The sequence below is a fragment of the Morus notabilis genome, unplaced genomic scaffold (genome assembly GCF_000414095.1).
Source record: "Morus notabilis unplaced genomic scaffold, ASM41409v2 Scaffold276, whole genome shotgun sequence".
Lineage (NCBI taxonomy): Eukaryota > Viridiplantae > Streptophyta > Magnoliopsida > Rosales > Moraceae > Morus > Morus notabilis.
In genome coordinates, this window is record NW_010361626.1 from 756654 (window position 1) to 776496 (window position 19843).

The window sequence follows — 19843 nt, forward strand, 5'->3', positions numbered from 1 at the left end:
GCCAACTGAAAAAAAAAAAAGGAATAAAAAGTCAAATATAGATCACTACCATCATTTCAGAAAGAAACTCATCTTCTTCTAACATACCCAACTACCCCCACAATTAGAAAGAAAAAAATGAACTCAAAAATCCTTCTTTTGTGTTCCATTTCAACTTTCATTCTCCAAATCCCAATATCATCATCATCATCATCTGGTTTCTTAATTCATGACAACTTCATTCAATGTTTTTCTCTAAACTCACCACCCCAAATTCCCATCTCCAAAATCCTCCACTCTCCCACCAATTCTTCCTACGCATTCCTCCTCAACTCCTCAATCAAAAACCTCAGATTCTCATCCCCGACAACCCCAAAACCACTCTTCATTGTAACACCATTAGTCACTTCCCATGTCCAAGCCACCATCCTTTGTTGCAAACAAAATGGCCTCCAATTGAGAACACAAAGTGGAGGCCATGACTATGAAGGCCTTTCTTACACTTCAAGTAATTTTTCCCCATTTGTCATCCTTGATCTCCTCAACCTCCGATCCATTAGCATCGACATAGAAGACAACACGGCTTGGGTCGAAACCGGAGCGAGTTTAGGCGAATTGTATTACCGAATAGCGGAGAAAAGTCCTGTCCATGGATTCCCTGCCGGGCTTTGCCCAACAGTTGGTGTTGGTGGACACTTTAGTGGGGGTGGATTTGGGACCATGTTGAGGAAATATGGATTGGCGGCAGATAACATTGTTGATGCTCATGTAGTTGACGCCAAAGGAAGAGTTCTTGATAGAGAATCAATGGGAGAAGATCTATTTTGGGCGATCCGAGGAGGCGGCGGATCGAGCTTTTGTGTCGTTCTTTCATGGAAGATCAAGCTCGTTTATGTCCCACCAATTGTCACTGTTTTCAACCTTGAGAAAAGGTTAGATAAACTTGCTACTAAGCTTGTCCGTAAGTGGCAATATGTTGGTCCAAAGTTTGATGAAAATTTGTTTGTGAGAGTTGTGGTAGAAGAAATCAGGGATGATGTAAACAAAGTACTAGGAAAAACGACACAACTCAAAGTGAGGTTTAATTCCCTGTTTCTCGGGAGAGCTGATGAGGTTGTCAGAATAATGGGGGAGAGATTTCCTGAATTGGGTTTGAAGAAAAGTGATTGCTCTGAAATGAGTTGGATTGGGTCCGTAATGTACTTTTCTGGGTACCCAGATGCATACACAAAAGAAGCGTTGATTGAAAGAGTACCACAGCCGAAGAGATTCTTCAAGGCTAAATCGGACTACGTCCGGGAACCGATGTCGGAATCAGTCTTGGAAGAGCTTTGGCAATGGTGTTTGGAAGAGGAGAGACCCGTCTTGATCATGGATCCATATGGTGGGAAAATGGATGAGGTATCAGAATATGAAATTCCATTTCCACATAGAAAAGGCAATTTGTACAATATACAATACTTTGTGCAGTGGCGAGATGGGGAAATTATTGAGTCAACGAGGAGACACATGGATTGGATAAGGAGGATTTATGAGCATATGACTCCTTATGTGTCTACAAGACCAAGAGGTTCGTACCTAAACTATAGGGACTTGGATTTGGGCATGAATGACTTTAATGGAACCACCTACTCCAAAGCCAAAAGATGGGGTCTCAAGTATTTTAAAGGAAACTTTGAAAGGTTGGCGATTGTGAAGAGTGAAGTTGACCCACTTAATTTCTTTCAAGACGAGCAGAGTGTCCCTCCACTGTTTTCGACTCAAGGGAGGACAGAAATAGAGTAAAACAAATGGAGGTGAGAAATGATAACTATCATTTTTTTTTTTCACTTTTTTTTTTTGCATTTACTATCGATACGTGAATTCTATTAACATAATATATTATTATTTAAATAAAAAATGAGACAATAAAATTCATATGTCTAATAATGAATGCAGAAAGCGCTTAATTGTACATGTTTTGAAATTTTGTGATTTTATGTATTGAGTGTTATTTTTCTTTCTAGGTGCCTATGCCTAGAGATCTAAGAGCAGGATCCCTCATATTGGAATTCATTGTTTGTTGAATAATTGAACATTATGTAACTATGCAAGTGCTCTACATATTTTTTATGCTTGTTTTGTAATTTTGTGATTGTTTATTATCAAGACTTATTGTTCTTTCTACTCTCTTTAGGTGCCTAAAATAAAAGCACGGTCCCTACTATTGGAATTAATTGATTGTTGCACCGTGGACCACTAGTGGGAGCCAACTACTTCCTTTCAATATGATGGTGCTAAATTTGTTGTTTTTGACACCAATGCTCCTAGATTTTTCTTTTATTTTTTATTTTTTTTTTTACATGCCGCTTCTGATGGAATGGGCTTTTAGTTGTCGCCACTATCTATTTTATATTTCATAACTAACCCTCATTTTAATCTATTTCAGTAAGTAAACCATTGGTCTATTTTTTAGTAAATCAGCAGTTTCAAAAGAAAAAAAAAAAAAAAGAAGTTTCTCCACAGAAACGCATAATATAATTATAATATACCATTGGTCTACTATCGAGTATACAAATGATTTAAAAGATAAAAAAGATAAAAGAAAAATGTTTCTCCACACAAACACAAAATCAAAGTAAAGCAATGGTCAACTTTTTATTTTTTTATTTTTAACACAAGCAATGGTCAACTTTTTGGTGAATGTAGTGGTGGTATAAAGGAGGGAAACAAAAAAAAAATTACCCCACAAAAATATAGAATTACACTATTGGTTTACTTTCAGCAAAGAAGTGGTATAATTAGAAGAAAAAAAATATATTCTTCATATACATAGAATTAAAGTAAACAATTGGGACAATTTTGAGTAAGCCATTGATTTAAGAGAGAGAGAGAGATAGAATTCTCCACATGAAAATAAAAATTAAAGTAAACCATTGATCTACTTTTGAGTAAATTAGTGGTTTAAAGAAGGAAAAGAAATTTCTCCACATAAAAGTAAAAGTAAACCATTGATCTACTTGAAGGGGGAGATCTATGGAGGTGTGTAGCAAAGGGAGTGCGATGCGTTTCTATGGTTTCTTGTGCAGGCAGATCTTGTCGCCGTTGTCACCGTGTTGCCAAATCTTGCAACAGCAATAGCGACATCGCGCGGTTGGGAAGGTATTGGATTTGATTGCGGAAAATTTATAAACACAACGGAACGCATTTCAAATATTTGTGCAAAAACATTTTGCATCTCATGTTACCGTATATTGTAATTTCATGAGAATTACTCAACTAAATGATTTAGCAAATAATACTGATAGATCAAGAGTTCCGGCCACCTACTCCAAAGCCAAAATATGGGTCTTAATTTATAACCATGCAAGTGCTCTATTATTTATGCTTGTTTTGTGATTTTGTAATTTTTCTTCTCTCTTTATTAGAAGCCTAATGACCTAATAGCGAATGGTCTCTCCCATTAGAATTGATTGGTTGCTAAATATTAGATTTTTGGCAGTGTACCATGGACCACTCATGGGAATTTAACTATTTCATTTAAATATCATGATGCTAAATTCGCTATTCTTGACATCAATGCTTGTTGACGGTGATTTCTCATCAACAAAAAACCGGCCGGGTTACCTCTTAGTTTCCCTTTGGATTACCGGCCTATGTGTTGAATATGTGTGAAAATTTATTGTTCGGGGTGTATGGTGTGTATAATTTGAGATGCCCACAAATAAAGAAGACAAGAAATTTTATACTGGTTCACTCTGAAAAATTGGAGCTACATCCACTGTGGTTGTATATTTCTTTTTTAGGGGATTACAATTTACATCGATTGTTATCTCTCACTCTCTTTTTTCTCTTCTTCGATCTGAACCCCCTCCTCGTAGGGGGTCTCTCTTTTTTTATACTGGGCTTCCTTCACTGGGTGGGTTTTCCTCGTAGGCAAAAGCACTCAAGTGCTCTCCCTTTTTTAGGCCCAGACGTAGCCCACTAATCAGCACTGTTCACTCAGCCAATTAGTCTTCTATTACGGCTCTGTGCGTCCCTGTAACACTCTCATGTCCCCTGTGGGGCGGTTTAAGAGCTTGCAATTAAGGCCTGCTGACGTCCCCCACTTTTGTACGCAACTTGCCACGTCCTCCAGAGAACGTTCCCCTCGTCGCCAGCGACGCTTAGCCCAATCGTCCTTCTTGGTGGTCGATTATGCGGTCGAGAGATTTTTGTGCCTTAAGCTCGACGGCACGATCTGTTGACGCCAGAAGGAATCGTCGCCCTAAGTTGGACTTCGTGCTTGGGCTTTAGAGCTGTAAACGTCGAGGGTTGTTGCTTGGCGGGGAGTAGTTAAGGCCACGTGTCGCATTATCGTTCGTCCAGGTGTCCGTCATATTTTTTCACACAACAATGCTCTTGAAAGTTTTTTTCCCTCTAATTTTACTTAAACATTAACTAATTTTTCATAAAAGTTAAATGTATAAGAAAATGAACATTTCAAGTCTAAAAAATGAAGAGAAATTAGACGAGGTGGCCAATTTTAATGACCACTTCTAAAATATATCACTTGAAAAAATAGTCGATGACTAGTCAATCAGATAGAGCCAATCAATAAGTGGCCACCAAATTAATTAGAGATTTACTGTTAAATCATATAATTCATGGTTGCCCAAGACATCTCGTAACTTGAGATCCCATAGATATAGATCCCGTGGCAGTAACCGTACAATTAATCAGCCACTTCTAAAATTGGCTCTTGATTTTATTACTTCTTATCTCCTTTTTTGGTTGAATAACATAAGTTTTATAGTTACAAGGTTGACATTACCCTTAATTTAATTTGTTTCAGTAATTAAATCTTTAGTTTATTTTTGTTGAGAAAAGTGTATGTGTGTGTTGTTTTATATGGAAAGTGGATGAGAATGTGAAGTGATTTATATACATAAAAGGACCCAAGACCTAATAGGTTAACCTTTGGGTCAAGTTGGGCTCCTAAAGTGTGTTGGGTCAGTTTCGCATGTGGTGTCTCCCCAACAAGCGGTATCAGAGCCGATGGTTCGTATAGATCAAGCGATCACACTCGGTTACAGTTTCCACGTTGCCTCTTGTAGAGAGTTGGTGTTCCCGCAGGTGCGCGGATGGTGGAGCATTTGGTGGACTCGCATGGTTTCAGCTCTCTTTCCCATGCTTGAGTTGGCTCCCGTTTGGAGTGTGATGCTTGAATGTGCCAGCTACTTGAAACTTTAATTCGAGGAGACACATGAGGAGGAGATTGTTGAGAAAAGTGCATGTGTGTTGTCTCACATGAAAAGTGAATGAGAATGTGAAATGATTTATATACATAGAATGACCAAAGACTTAATATGTTAACTTTTTGAGTCAAATTAGACTCTTAAAGTGTGTTGAGTCAGTTTCACATGTGGTGTCTCCCCAATAACTTTTGGGTAAGCTAATGGAATAAAGAAGACAAATAAAGTGAAGAATTTTCTCCACACAACCACATAACTATAATAAACCAATAATTTTCACTTTTTTAGAAAAAAAATTAAACTGCTTATTTTTAAGCTCTAAATAAAATAAAACAATAAATAACAAGTAACGGGTAATTTCACGTTTTATAGTTTTGTTAATGTAAGGGGTATTGAGGCTATCCCGTTATTTGTAGTCTCTGCGATTTCGATTGACTTAGCCCATTAATATTTGGCTACATTTTCCTTAAAAAAAACAGAGAGAGAAAACAATAAATAATAAATAAAAAGTGCAAAAAATGAAGAATATTGGAAAGAAAAAAAAAATGGTCGACACTAACTAGCACATTTTTAATGTATAGTTAGATATGGACATTTCAAATGTGACTAAAATATAAGGTAATATAAGAACATATTCTGACCTAGAAGTGGGAGCGGCGCGATCTGAGGTGAGGGAGATCGAGTACTTTTTTTTTTTTTTTTGCTAAATAGGGAGATCGATTACTTATATTTACTTTCATTAAAAAAAGAAAAAAAAATTGTCAATATTTACGTGCCAATTCTTATCCACATTGGATATCATGCATAAATTGCTGCCGTTTACCAAGATTGGCCAATATTGGCTTGTCAAGTGGCACAATAATAAAGTTATAACTCGGCATGTAACACCATGTCATGTGTACAAATGCCGACCGAAGAACCCATTTGACCGACGGATCAACAAATGCCGATACATGAAATTATAGCCCAGTTTCCGGAATTGCCCAGAAAACTAGAGAGACTGTATTATATTTATATTTGCCGGCTTGTATCCGCTTCACTTCCGAGATATTTGTTTCTTATATTCATCATTAATTTTGAATAATGATTTATGATTTTTTATAGTATTTTTTTCTCACAAAAAACACACGTAAAATAAAAATAATTCTAAATTATAATTTTAAATCCATAAATTCCGAGAGTCTCCCAAGAGTGTTCCAGAAGTGTCCCAGAAGTGTCCCAGAGGTGTCCCAAGAATGCCCCGGGGTGTCCCAAAAGTACCCTAGGGGTGCCCGGGGGACGTCCACTTACATACAGTCATATTCATTCTCATCCATACCATGAATTTTGAACACTGTATTTAGCAGATAATTGAACTTGACAAATTCCTAACGAATATTTCTAGCTCCCAACAAGAAAGAACACTTTCAAGGATAAAAAAAAAAAAAAAAAAAAAAAAAAAAAAAAAAAAATTTAAAAGAAAAAAAAAAAAAAAAAAAAAAAAAAAAAAAGAGCAAATTGCCTATAGTTGCCGATTGAAATAGAAAGGACAGAAAATGGTTGTTTTGATATTTCACGTATAGATCACATTTATCCTTCTAGTCCTGCCCATGGGAATTATCGCTCCCATATTTGTTTGTATCGACTATCAAGACGTGGTGGCGGCATCTTGCATACGGCAAATGGCGATCGCTCTATACTCTATAGTCACCAGAGATTAACGTTTTATGTTAACATTAGACTATCTTTTTAATTTCTTTTAAATAAACATTATACTATCTTCAATTCAAATACCAGCGGAAATGTTATATCTCACATTAAAAAAATATAAAACAAAAATGATGTTTGATATATTATTTGTTTTTTTTTTTTTTACCATAATGTAGAGGTGTAAGTTTAGGCCATCTAGACTGGCTCAGTCTGATTTTGAGCCCAAAAAATTTAAGGCTGAGGATGGGTCCGGAATTTTATAAGGTATTTTTTAAAAAATCTTTAAAAATATGATGTTTGGGTCTGGATTGGGCTGGCCTTAAAAAAGAGAAGGTCGGCTCAGTCCGGCTCTAAACCCAAAAAATTTAATGTCAGTCCAGACCAACAGTGGCAGGTCTCAAACTGGCGCGACTTACAACTCTATCCTAATGTAATATTTATTTCTTTGGCATAGTTATAAAATTTGAAATTTATAAAAGTATGTTTTTAATTTTTATATAATTTTAAAGCAACATCATTACAAATGAAAAAAATGATTATATTGACAATAGCGATCAATTGTCAAAATTTTATATGCGCCATATACTTAGTGCCATAAATGTTAAATTTAGCATAAAATATAATTGCATGATATAATAATTTTTCCATTCAAATGTTAAATTTTAACATTAGCATACTAATTTGACACTGTTTTAGAGATATCAGTCTTCTAAAATAATGAAGTCGTGTGTTTGACATACATAAATCTCTAAAGATAGACAAGAAAAGTATAGATAATCCACTTTATTACCAATAAATTCTGAAAGCGGCTCTCAATTGAAATGTGAGAACACCACTAATCTCAAAGAAAAAAGTGACAAATCAGTTCAAACTATGTACACTCAAAGTTACTCTCTAAGTCCAACTTCTCCTTATGAATCAGCCACCAAAAATGAGCTTTCAATCACTGTTTTCTTTGCTTATTTTCATTTGAATATCATGGGCAAGTAGTCCCCAGTCCTGTCCATGAAAATTTCATGCAGTGCATGTCAACCCAGTTCATGATGTCCCACACCCACAACTGCCAAATCATCTACAGCTTAACCTCTCCTTTGTACCCACTTCTCTTACAATCAACCCAACAAAACCCCAGATGGTCAAGCTAAAACCCCTTTTCATCATCACACCTTTCCACCATTCCCAAGTTCAAGCATCCATAATCTGCAGCAAAAGCCATGGTTTACAAGTCAGAGTTAGAAGTGGAGGACATGATTATGAATTAGTCCTATCATATATCAGCAAAACCCCATTCATCATAATAGATCTCAGCAATCTTAATTCTAATGGAACAATTCATCATAATAGATAATAGATAATAGCAATCTTAATTCATCATAATGGATAATGTCTTGGATGCTTATGTAATGGATTCTAATGGAACAATTCTTGAGAGAGAAACAATGGGTGAGGACTTGTTTTGGGCCATTAGAGGAGGTGGGGGAGGGAATTTTGGGATTGTTATTTCATGGGAGATGAAACCAGTTAGTGTGCCACAAATTGTGACAGTTTTTACAGTTTCAAAAACCACAAGGTGCTAGTGGGCTTGTCCACAAGTGGCAGTACATTGCTGATCAGTTACATGAATATCTCTTTATTAGAATCATAATACAAAATGTTAGGGAATCAGAAGACTGTCCAAGCTTCTTTCAACTCACTATCTCTAGGAGGGAAAATCCAGTTGATGAATGAGAGATTCCCTGAATTGGGCTTGCAGGCCCAAGATTGCATTGAGATAAGCTAGATTCAATCTGTGATGTATTTTGCTCCTTAATCTTAACAAATACTTCTTTAAAAATGCACAATTTTTCATAAAATGCATAAGATTTTTATTTTTTACTTTTAATTCATAATTTTTTTAGTCAAATAATTACACTAATAAAAGAGTATTTATTAAGAGTAAAGTGGTAAAGGTCCGAGACTCATGATCAACCTGTAGAGGTAATAAAAATTATACTACTTGGCATGTTCATAAGTGGAATTGACATATAAGTATTTTTTTTATAAAATTAAATGTAGAAAACCCTTAAGTAATTAACAAAATAATTTTCACGTCATATGCTACAAAATTACGTAATAATTATTTTATGAAATTTTTTAAGAATTGACGCTTAGAAATTAATGTGAAGTCAATATTACATGTATTGCTCTTTCTGCTTTTAATTTGTTTAAATTGATCGAGTATGATAAAAGAGCAGTTATAATTAAGAGGATAATAATAAAAAGGTGACATTATAAAATGACAGTTTTGTGTTTTTTTTTTTATAACAACAACATTATTTTTTATGTCACACAGCTATTGCTAGATAGAAAAACTCTCTACAAAAGCAAGTTCAAGGGCAAATCGGATTTTGTGGGGAGCCCTATACCAGCAGTTGGCTTGAAGGGGATTTGGGCCAAGTTTTCACAAGAGGACTTGGTGTTTATGATAGGGAGAAATAGAAAAATAGGCCAACACTTGAGATGAATTAAAATTAATAGGTCAATAGTTTATATAAGTTAATAAATAGGCCAAATTACTGTTTTCGTCCATAACTTGTCTGGTTATGAACCATAACTTGACAAGTTATTCACGATTTTTGTCCATAACTTCTCCGCCTATGAACCATAACTTGACAAGTTTGTCCATAACTTATCTGGTTATGAACCATAACTTGACAAGTTATGACCTATTAATTTCTATAACTAAAAATTGACCTATATACTTTCTTAAGATTTTCATATTGGCTTATTTTCTTCTTTTTTTTTTTACCCTTTTGGCGAGAAAATGAGTCAATTTCAGAATCCGAAATTCCTTTTCCTCATAGAAAAGGGAATTTGTACAACATACAGTACCTAGTGAAGTGGGACATTGTTCAACTGTTACACACAAAATTATACAAATCATCTAAAAAGACAAAAGACAAAACACTGCATACACAAGTAGCATGATAAATCTAAAGCTGAATGGATTTTTTCCTCGATTCTACACACATACAACTCCAGTAGCATGAGATGTACAAGTTGAAGTTTTCATGGACAAATAGACGTATTACTCGCATTGGCAATTTGCTAATAGTAATCAAATATACGCATCTATTCATTTATATCTCTTGATCTGAGCAACGAGGGATCTATTCATTTTTCTTGAACATCCTCGCATCGGAATTAAAATGAACCTGGAAAAGAAGTACCAATGTAAAAGGCCATACCGCCAAGTATTCGATTTACTACTCAGTTGTTGAGCCAGTCACCTGAGCTATCCAAGCAGGGTTAAATTCAAAAATGGGACCAAAATTTCTTAATTATGGAGAGGGATTCTCTGCCGTACTGTGCCTTTCTCGGTCAAGTAACTCTGACTTCGGTCAAAATTTCTTAAAAGTTTTGAGTCCAGAGATGGTTTAGAGAATTTGACCAACAAAAACTGAATATGTTTTACCCATGCGATGTTGCTTGGGTATGCGTCTTGGTGATTCCTCATCTGATTCCCTAAACACAAGATTTTCTGGGTTTTTTACTTTGGAAGGTTGTTTTTTTTTGTTTTTTTTTTTTAAATTTTATTATCAAAGGCCTCTTTGCCAGTGGCAGCTGGCCATTCATCGGTTTTTTAATTTTATTATCAAAGGCCTCTTTGCCAGTGGCAGCTGGCCATTCATCGGTTTTTTAATTTTATTATCAAAGGCCTCTTTGCCAGTGGTAGCTGGCTATTCATCGGAATTCAGGCAAAGAACAGAACCACAACAATGATCGAGTTCTGTAACCAACTTTCATGAACTGTTTCAATCATTGTAAATTAGCATACAGATGCAGAACTGTAGTAATAATCTATATATTGATAGTAGTACCAGCAGCTTTTTCACGGACTGTTTCACTGATATTATCATATTTCGCCATCAACTTAAATCGGGAAAGAAAATGAGCCAGCACTTTATGCAACCTCTGAAATTAGAGTAACATTTACAAGTCCCTCGAGCAATGGGCAATGTAACAAAACAAAAAAAAAAAAAAAATCCCCATAGCTGTCTAGACAATCCGCGAGCTCTGCGATATCTAGGAGCTACCGAAAGGTGAAAATGGTACCAAAATTTCCTAACATTAACTCAAATAATCAGCATGGGGCACCTTAAACTTAAAGAAAAGCGCCAGTTTTAGCACATTCAGTTTTACAACATCATGAAAGCATCTCGCTTCTTATTTACACCGCCAGTTTGTAAAACGTTGAAGGACAAGCCCTTTTGCTTCTTGTTCAGTGAAGAAAACCATTTCCTTAACAAATCAGCTGCAACAGATTCACTTACAATGGCCGGAAGCTTTTCACTGGTCTGGATTATTGTCTCAAAATCAACTGAGAGAAGGCCTAGCAATGCAGTAACAATTGCAAGTTGAATAGGTAGGCCTGCTTTCTTGGTAATTGAGAGACGAAAAAATGAAGACAAATCACATCTTAGCTGTTCAACTTGTCTATCTTCATATCCAAAAGCCTCAACTCCAAGCCTACATTTGAACACAATTTTTAGTAGACAAATAAGAAAGAAAATAAAAGAATATTGCATCTATTATCACATTTTAGGAAAAAGTATACACTTCAGGGACGTGAAGACAAATAAGTGCAAAACATAGATGTGGCTTGCACGTCATACATGTTGCATTTCAAACGCTATGCCTCAAAACAAGACTATTTTATCAACGCTATTTAGTAATTAATTGTTAGGTAAACCAGCTTTCTTCGCAATTATTGCCAAGAAGAAGAAATGCAGATAAATCATACCCCATGTCCATTACTGCTACGCATGAACCTTCATGCCTGATGTTATTCAGTCGTATCAAGGCATGAATGATACAACAGTAATAAAGGTAAAAGACCAAATGTCCTCTCCTTCTAAGTCCAAACTCCAAAGTGCGGGTTTAATAAGGAAAAAAAGACGAGAACTTTTATTTGCAGGGAGAATATTCAAGACAACAACAAACTATTGGGAGTTAAATATGATGTAGCAACAATAAGAAAAGGCATGAGTGGGCGAATAATAAAGAGAAAAACAGTAACTAGCAACTAGCATGCAGCAAAGCCAAACATACCTCCCAAGTTGACCGAGAAGAATAACAATTCCCGCAATTGAGTTCTCAAAGACACATGATTCCAACAATTTTAACAGCTGCGGAACAATTTTGACACAAGTCCACTCCCAGCCCTACATTATAAGAGGAAAACACAGAACGTCAGAAGATGCTAATGGCTTAAGGCGTTTTAAAGATAAGACAACAAACTATTCTTTAATACAAAAAACTATAACAGCTCCCTAGGTTTTAAATATAAGAATAATTTCCCCAACCATTACTAACATAAAGGTAATGGCTTAAGACGTTCATAAATTTCTCTTATAACTAAAACACTAGGTTGTAAAGATAAAATACCAATATAATTAGAATATACTGCAGTTTTGATAGATCTATGGCAAAAACAATCTAGAAATTCCAGTGAATCATCAGGAACAATAAAATGAGGTTTTTCTTTAACATTATACCAGTTAAAATTAGCATGACAAAAAACACGGTTCGTATAACTTTGTTCCCATAGTAAAAAATTAAAAGCTATGAAGTTTGAAATTTAACATTTTGAAAAATATATTTTCAATCAAAAAGTGTTTCATTGTTTCTGCCAACAAAAGGAAAATTAAGCTATATTAGTCACCAGAAAAAAAGTGGTCAATCTATCAGACAGTAGCACACCAGGGTAAGAACTTGATGCGAAAATAATAAAAAACAAAGTCAAAGAGTATGCCATACCATGTGCCATGCAACCAGCTCGACCAATGCTAGAAGATCACTGAGGCTAGATAAAGTCACATTCGTCTGGGGATCTGATTGATTTCCAGAGATACCGTACTTGTTTAAGCAACAGGTCCCATCACTATCCATTTCATGAGGACGATAAACAGGATCTACTGCAGGCTGATGCATGGCTTCCAATATAGCATTCTTAATCTTTTCTAGAAGCAAAGAAGTCGTGCTATCCACAGACACACCTTCCTCCAAGAAGGGGCATTTGATACATGGACAGAATGCAGTTTGAGGATCGTTCACAGGTGGAATAGAAGAAACAGAAGCACCTAATAAACTTAGTTCCTCAAGATTCCTAACTAGAGATTTCGATGTAGTCATCAACAAACTGTAATCACTGAATTTAAGAAACTTGTCACCACCCAAATAAGCAAACATATGAAGAATAGCCAGCTTCAATGAATTTCCAAATTTGCTAGCCCGTAAAATGTTGTATGATGCTTCACAAATAAAACCAATTTGGCCCAGTGTTACACAAATTGATGCCAATATGATGCTCCCTGCTACCAACTGTTCTGCAGAAGCTGGTTCCGAAGAAAATGTTATCTTTGAGCCATCTAAAGGGATGTTAACCCTTGAATCACTCTCAACCCATGATCCAAATGGAACATCATTGGAAAACTTAACACATCCATCCATGAGGAAATTCTCAATTAGACTCAACAGTTCATCCAAATAGCCTACCTCAGCAAAAAAGCTTCTTATCTCCACATCAGACATCACTGGAAAACAACAGTGAGAGTTAGCGAACCAAATGTGCAATGAAAACTAGATCACGCATGAACCAGAGAAAATAATTATGCAATACATGATAATAAAGAAAATAGCAGACCTAACTGTACATGCCCAGCAAAAGAATCCAAGCAGGGGATAGATACCCAATTTATGTAGTTCCCAAATTCACTCAAAGCAGCCACAGGAAAATTTACCATCAACAGCGAGAAGAGAGCGCAAACCTTCTCCCTATTACAAGTCAGCCAAAAACAAGTTACTAAAATTTCAACATTAACGGAGAACAAGCCTCCACCTACAAACTATTCTTGCATCACATAAACAGAGAGAAGAAATGATAGTTAACAGAGACTAAATGACTTTCTTGAAAGGAAAATGAGTGAATGAAATAGAAAAGAGAGCGGGAAGGATAAGAGAGCAAGGTAGAATGAGAATTAAACAACTCTGAAGTCTATAGCCAATATAATAATAATTAATAATAACAACGATAATAATAATCATTGTATAATCATATATGGTTTCTTTCCTACTTACTTGGTTGAAAGTTTTTCTTCCATTTTAAGGGCTAGCAGAATATCACGCATCATCCATCTCGCTTGAGTAGCCAGCGAGCAACACGTCTTACAAGTTCTGATAGCATGATATATCCTAGAAATGCTGCTTCTATCTAAAATATTTGAGAAAACAACACCCTGTTCAAGAATGTTGTTGCCTACAGATCCAAGTTCACCTTCAAATGGACATTGAACCTTCTCATCTCCTGAAATAGTTTCATTAGACCTTCCCACCTCTACACCAGATTCACCAATCAGGCAACCAGAGGCATTTACCACTTTACCAGTATGCAAATCATTCCCTACTGTGTATGAAGAATTAACGTGGTTTTCATTTTTGTGGACTAATGAATTAGTGAAGGTAGCACAGCTATCAGACATTGATTTATTGAAACATATACCCGTTTCAATTACATTAAATCTGCCTGATGGAAACACTTTTTCTTCTTTATTTGACAATCCTCCCCACAAGGTTTCCTTAACTAGCGGAATCGTTTTCTCCACATTAAATCTTTCAGTATCTTCAATCTCAATCTCAGGAAGCAAAGGGGATAGTGGCATCTCCATTGCTAACCTATAATATTCCTCATCAGCAGGATTATCCAAGTTTAGCAGATTCATGAAATCAACATCAGCTAGGTTGTCAAAACCTGCCATAATATCAACGTCACTTGTATTTGAATTTCTTATGCCTTCCCCGATTTCTCCAGAAGTCCATGTGTGATCATTGCCCGTTACAGAGGCTTGTCTGCGGCAATTTGCATTTTCATGGCCTTCAGGTTCAACTTCATCTCTCCTGTTTTGCTCATTACTGTCAGTAGCATGCTGCCTTACTACTTTCTCCTGAAAAGATGACTTCCTCTTCTTTTGAAGCTTATCATGCTTAGAATATGAAGTTCCATGGGAACTAGGAAGTAGGAATTTTCCTCCCCTTAAGGGCTTGTCTATTTGCTTATTGAGCATACCATGCAAATCAGCAAGCTTTTCTTCTATCTGTAGATGCAACTTCTTATCCTCAAAGTATAAGTCCTCAATGGTTTCAACAGTATCAACCATCCTCTTTCTCTTCCTGCTATGCATGGTACCTTTTCCAACATCACCATTGCTAAGAGGACTCCTCACACTGTTTTCAGCCACAACAGCCAGATTTTCACTGGACCTCATTCTGGTAACTTCGTCAGACAAGTCAGTAAGTGTTGGTTGTGCATACTCTTCGGCCAATTTCACCGATGTTGCAACAGAAAAGGCACCCTTATCCTGTGAGCCGACCAATTGTCCATCAGATAAAGATGTCGTACTGGAATTTATTGCAGAACTCTTTAAGATTGTTCTGGGAGAGCCTCCAAGCAGAGACTCCAATTTAGAATCAATACCTGTAATAGGTTCAATACAATTTCCTCCAGGCACAGGACACAAGTGTCCAGTGTGTTGTAAGGTTTCCCTGAAAGTACCAGAGAAATCCAAGGCTTGGCAGCTGGGCTTCAATAGCCCATTAAGACTTTGTAGTTGCATCCGAAAAGGTTCTGAGCTGCATAGTTTTTTCATATCTGCCCTTGGCATATTGCGTCCCATCTGCACCGTGAAATTAAGCATCCAGGTTAACAAACAGGCAAAAATCATACTGCAAAAGTTGACTTCATGTTGTCAAATACGAGAAAGAAAATATGTTGAGCATCTAAGTCTTGTAAACTAGTAATGCAAGTTATAGTGCCCATAGAGTGAACAAGCAAAGATTTTCAAAAAGAACTGGAAAATGGACTGTAAAAAATAAGATGTAATGTGAGAGAAAGAATATGAAGTTGGCTTCAAAAGTACAGTAATCTAAACATGTTAGATAAACAAGATAAGCATGGTGAAGAATAGAAAACCTGAATAAACATATTGAACAAACTCAATCACTGGGTAAAATGTAAAGCTTTAGTACGCTTCTAACATTAATTATCTAAGACTTCCAATGAATTGAAGAGAATTTTTGTGCTGATAAGTTGATAATTTATTGTGCTTATTCAATGGCATATTTGTTGAGTACGGTCTGTTTGGGTTTTCCTTTCAATAGGTATTGTTAATGTTTTTGGCTTCAATACCCCGTGCTCTTTCTTTTCTAAAATAAGCCTCTTTTCTTTTGAGCTATATGTTCAATCAGGAAAAAGAAAAAAAAAAAAAAGAAAAAAAAAACCCTGACTTGAGGAGCAATTTCTACTCTATCACATGCTCCTATACTAAATATAGGTCAGATAAGTAAGCTTAACATTCACTATCACACCTGAGACTAAACCGAACACAAAGAAAAAATCCAAAACTTGGAGATTAATCTCTAAGACACGTTGCTGAACACAATCATGAAAACAAGCGAAACATTCCATTTAAGACTAAAATCACAATGCTTAAAGATTAAGAGTGAGAAAACCAACCTTCCCTAGGCCCTCAGTACCTTCTGTCCTTGGTGAGAAAGATTTATGTAGCATGTCCAGACGACATGAGAACTGATCAAACTCCAGCTTTAAGCGACCTACTTCTTGTTGCAGGATACTGTTTCGACTTCTTTCCAGATCTGCTACTTGTTTAGCATGTTTTTTCTTCATTTTCTCAAGCTTAAGTTGTTTCTTCAAAAATTTTGATTCAGTACTTTCACTTATTGAGCCTGCAGATGCCTTGACCGAATTTCTATTGGACAAAAGCTCTTGTATCTGTTTTTCCAATTCACTAGTCTTCTGCTCGTATTCTTCTAACTGCCTAGATAACTGATCAGCACGAGACTTTTCTTCCAGGGACTTCTTCCGATTCACTTCTGCAACCTCGTTCTGTTTTAGCACTTTTAACATCTCTGCATCCGCTCGTTCTTTCTCCCTAGATGCCTTCTCTTTTTCCAACTGAAACCTTCTGTTTGCTTCCTCAAGTTTCGCTGAAAGCTCCAAGACTAACTTCGATTCACACACTTCTTCAATTCTTGTTTTATTCTCTTCTAATTGCCGAGACAAACTTTGAGCATGAATTCTCCCTTCCACAACCTTTTTCATATTAGCTTCTGCAAGCTTTCTTTGCTCCTCTGCTTTCGCCTTCTCCGAATCTGCCCGTTTTTTCTCCTTGACCACCTTCTGTTTTTCTGCTTCAAGCTTTTTGTTTGCCTCTTCGAGTTTCATCGTCCTGGAAGCTAACTTCGATTTAGTTTCATCAGCTTCCTTCCTCAGTACCTCCATCTGAAGCCTATACTTCCCAGCCCTATCTTTTTCCAAATTGGCAACATTCCTTTCTTTTTCTGCCTTAATTCTTTCATCTTCCACAGCTTTTTGAGCTTCCGCAGCAATTTTCTTCTCCAATTGAACATTTTTCTTTTCAAAGTCTGCCCTTTTTCTTTCTTTTTGAACAACCTCCTCTAAATGGTTCATTTCCTTTTCCAATTCCGAGACACGAGCTTGAAGAACCTTCACGTCACCATTACTCTCTTGAACATTTGTACCTCCTTTGTGCTCAAGAGAAAGGATCTGAGACTTCAATACAGCTACTTCATTCTCAAGAGCTACTCTAGCAGCAGATTCTTTCGCTTTCCCCTCTTTCTCAAAATCCGCCCTCGCCCGCTCTTTCTCACACACTACAAGTATAAACGCATAAAAAAGGAGAAAATTTATGAGCTTCACCTCTATGAATTTCCTCTCTTTTTTTTTTTTTTCTTTTTTGAGCTTTAATTTCAAAAATCTCAGTCTTACAAATATGTTTCTTATGAAATGACAAGTGAAATGGCTGTTCCTTGATTAAAAGATAATTAAAATGAAAAAAATAAAAAAAATCATATGCCTACAATTTTGTCTCCATCTTTCTATTGCCCTGATCATATCAAAAGCCCCATTTCACATAAATAAATTGCAAGACGAATAGAATATAAAAAAAATTAAAAAAAAATTAAAAATTCAAGTCAATTACCTTTCTTACTCTGGGCTTGGATCTTATCAATCTGCAGTTCAAGGAGCTTCACGGCTTGCCGGAGAGCATTCCGTTTCTCCTCTAACTTGGAGTACTTTATCTTCCACTGAAAACCAACCACCCCCACACATCAGATTGAAACGCAACTGAAATAAAAACAAACAAAAAAAAGGTACATCGAGATTTTACCGCTACACAGCAGACTCGGCCTTCACTTGCACATCCGCCGCCATTGCTGCAAGTTCACAAAAGAAAAGAAAAGAGAGGAAAAAACAGAAATTTTAACAAGAAATTCACGTTCTTGAAGCTGTAAGACACTATGAAATGATTGTTCGGAGGAGAAATAGTGAACGGAATTTCCGACACGGTTTCTTGGAAGCCAAACGGAGACTAGGGTTCAACAAAATGAATCAAACGCATATTGTTGACGACGTATTAAAAAAAATAAAACAAAGCCAGAGATTGAAGTACTTGCCGTAACCGAGAGATTAAGAAGTGAAAAGGCTCACATTCTTGTTATTTGCAGAGTCCACGACATAAATATGAAGGACGTTTGAGCCAAGAAGATTGGCTCGTACTTGAATGAAACACCGCCTAATATTTTGAACACGAGAAAGTGGTTTTACTGGCGGACACAGAGTGAATGAGAGAGAGAGAGAGAGAGAAACCCTACGGGATGGCTAATCGACAGGTGATTGGTGTTGGTTCGACCCGACCCGACCCGACCATGTCCAATGAAACTTCAAATAGTATGCATTAGAGCAAAAATGAAAATAACATACTATATCATACTTTTTTATGGTAAATATACAATTGGCATTAGCATTTGGATTGGAAATGGTCGACCATTTCAAATAGCATATGGAAAATAAACTCATCTCCAATACAAATGTTAATGTCAATTGTATATTTACTATAAAAAATGTAACGTAGTATGTTATTCTCATTTTTACTCCAATGCATAATGTTATTTGAAATGCTAAATCTATTTTTTCCTATAATCATTAATCTTTGAAACTTATAAAAGCTTTTATGTTTAAAATAATTAGAAAATGTAAAAGTTACATTTATTACATGAAAAAGTAAACATTTCAAACAATAACAATCAAATGTCAAATTTCTCATGTGTTATATTTAGTGAAAAATTTACCACAGTATAGAATATGAAAAATTTAGCATGACAAATAGCATTGCATTGAAAAATATTTTTTACAATCAAATATTAAATTTACAATTAGCACATTAAATATAATATTATATTAGGGATGCTAGGTATGTGATGCCCATTTTAGATTTTTTTTTTAAGGGAACTTTAAGCAAAGGAGAAGAGAAGACAAACATAAATCATAGCCTTTTAAGTAGGGTTTTGCAATTCAGCAAAAAAATATAAAAATAAAAAGGGGGTTTTGTAAAATGTGACTTTTGTAATACTTTATTCTTACATTTTCAAAATGTAAAATCCATTCATCCTTTAAAAAAAACACATTAACTAAACAACTATTTTTATCAATTAAATTAACAGAAATGACAGATGTCAAAGATAGAATTATGATTGTTGAATACTTTATTGCAAAATTACTCTTCCAATGATAGGTATGGATGTAGATAATAATTTATAAGAGAGGACACCACATTCTAATAATATAGGGCCATACAAATTTAAGCTCAAAATAGACAATATCATACATGTGAAGATGTGGACTCTTACATTACTGATAAGGGTCATCCCCATGGCATGGTGTGAGGTACTATTATTCTATATATTATGATACTAGTTGAAAGTTTTAAATTCGAAAATTTCGTTAAGTTCTCAATTTTGAAGCGAAGTTTGTTTGACTTCCACGTGTTTTTGTTCCTGAAATTGTTTCTTTCCACCGCTTTAAAGATTTTTTGGTTAAGTACTAG

The 19843-nt window shown here is 35.7% G+C and overlaps 2 protein-coding genes and 1 pseudogene across 3 annotated transcripts; 2 read left to right on the plus strand and 1 right to left on the minus strand.

Annotated features, from left to right (window-relative positions):
* LOC21411521 (berberine bridge enzyme-like 15) lies at positions 1 to 2382 on the plus strand. Of its 2 annotated transcripts, none has more exons than XM_024167022.1 (2): positions 1 to 1775; positions 1986 to 2382. In XM_024167022.1, exon 1 carries the CDS (start codon positions 118 to 120, stop codon positions 1762 to 1764), a length of 1647 nt encoding a protein of 548 aa, XP_024022790.1. In that variant the 5' UTR covers positions 1 to 117; the 3' UTR covers positions 1765 to 1775; positions 1986 to 2382. The 2 variants fall into 2 exon arrangements, with proteins under 2 accessions (XP_024022790.1, XP_024022789.1); XM_024167021.1 differs by having other exon boundaries at positions 2156 to 2382.
* A 612-nt stretch (positions 2383 to 2994) lies between these two features.
* Positions 2995 to 9848, plus strand: LOC112092001 (annotated as a pseudogene).
* A 957-nt stretch (positions 9849 to 10805) lies between these two features.
* LOC21408653 lies at positions 10806 to 18171 on the minus strand. Its single transcript, XM_024167048.1, has 8 exons — positions 18136 to 18171; positions 17939 to 18044; positions 16432 to 17609; positions 14001 to 15592; positions 13567 to 13697; positions 12681 to 13456; positions 11973 to 12085; positions 10806 to 11390 (listed from the first exon to the last, which is right to left on the minus strand). The coding sequence occupies exons 1-8, from the start codon at positions 18169 to 18171 to the stop codon at positions 11060 to 11062; spliced, it is 4263 nt and encodes a 1420-aa protein (XP_024022816.1). The 3' UTR covers positions 10806 to 11059.
* Positions 18172 to 19843: the final 1672 nt, after the last annotated feature.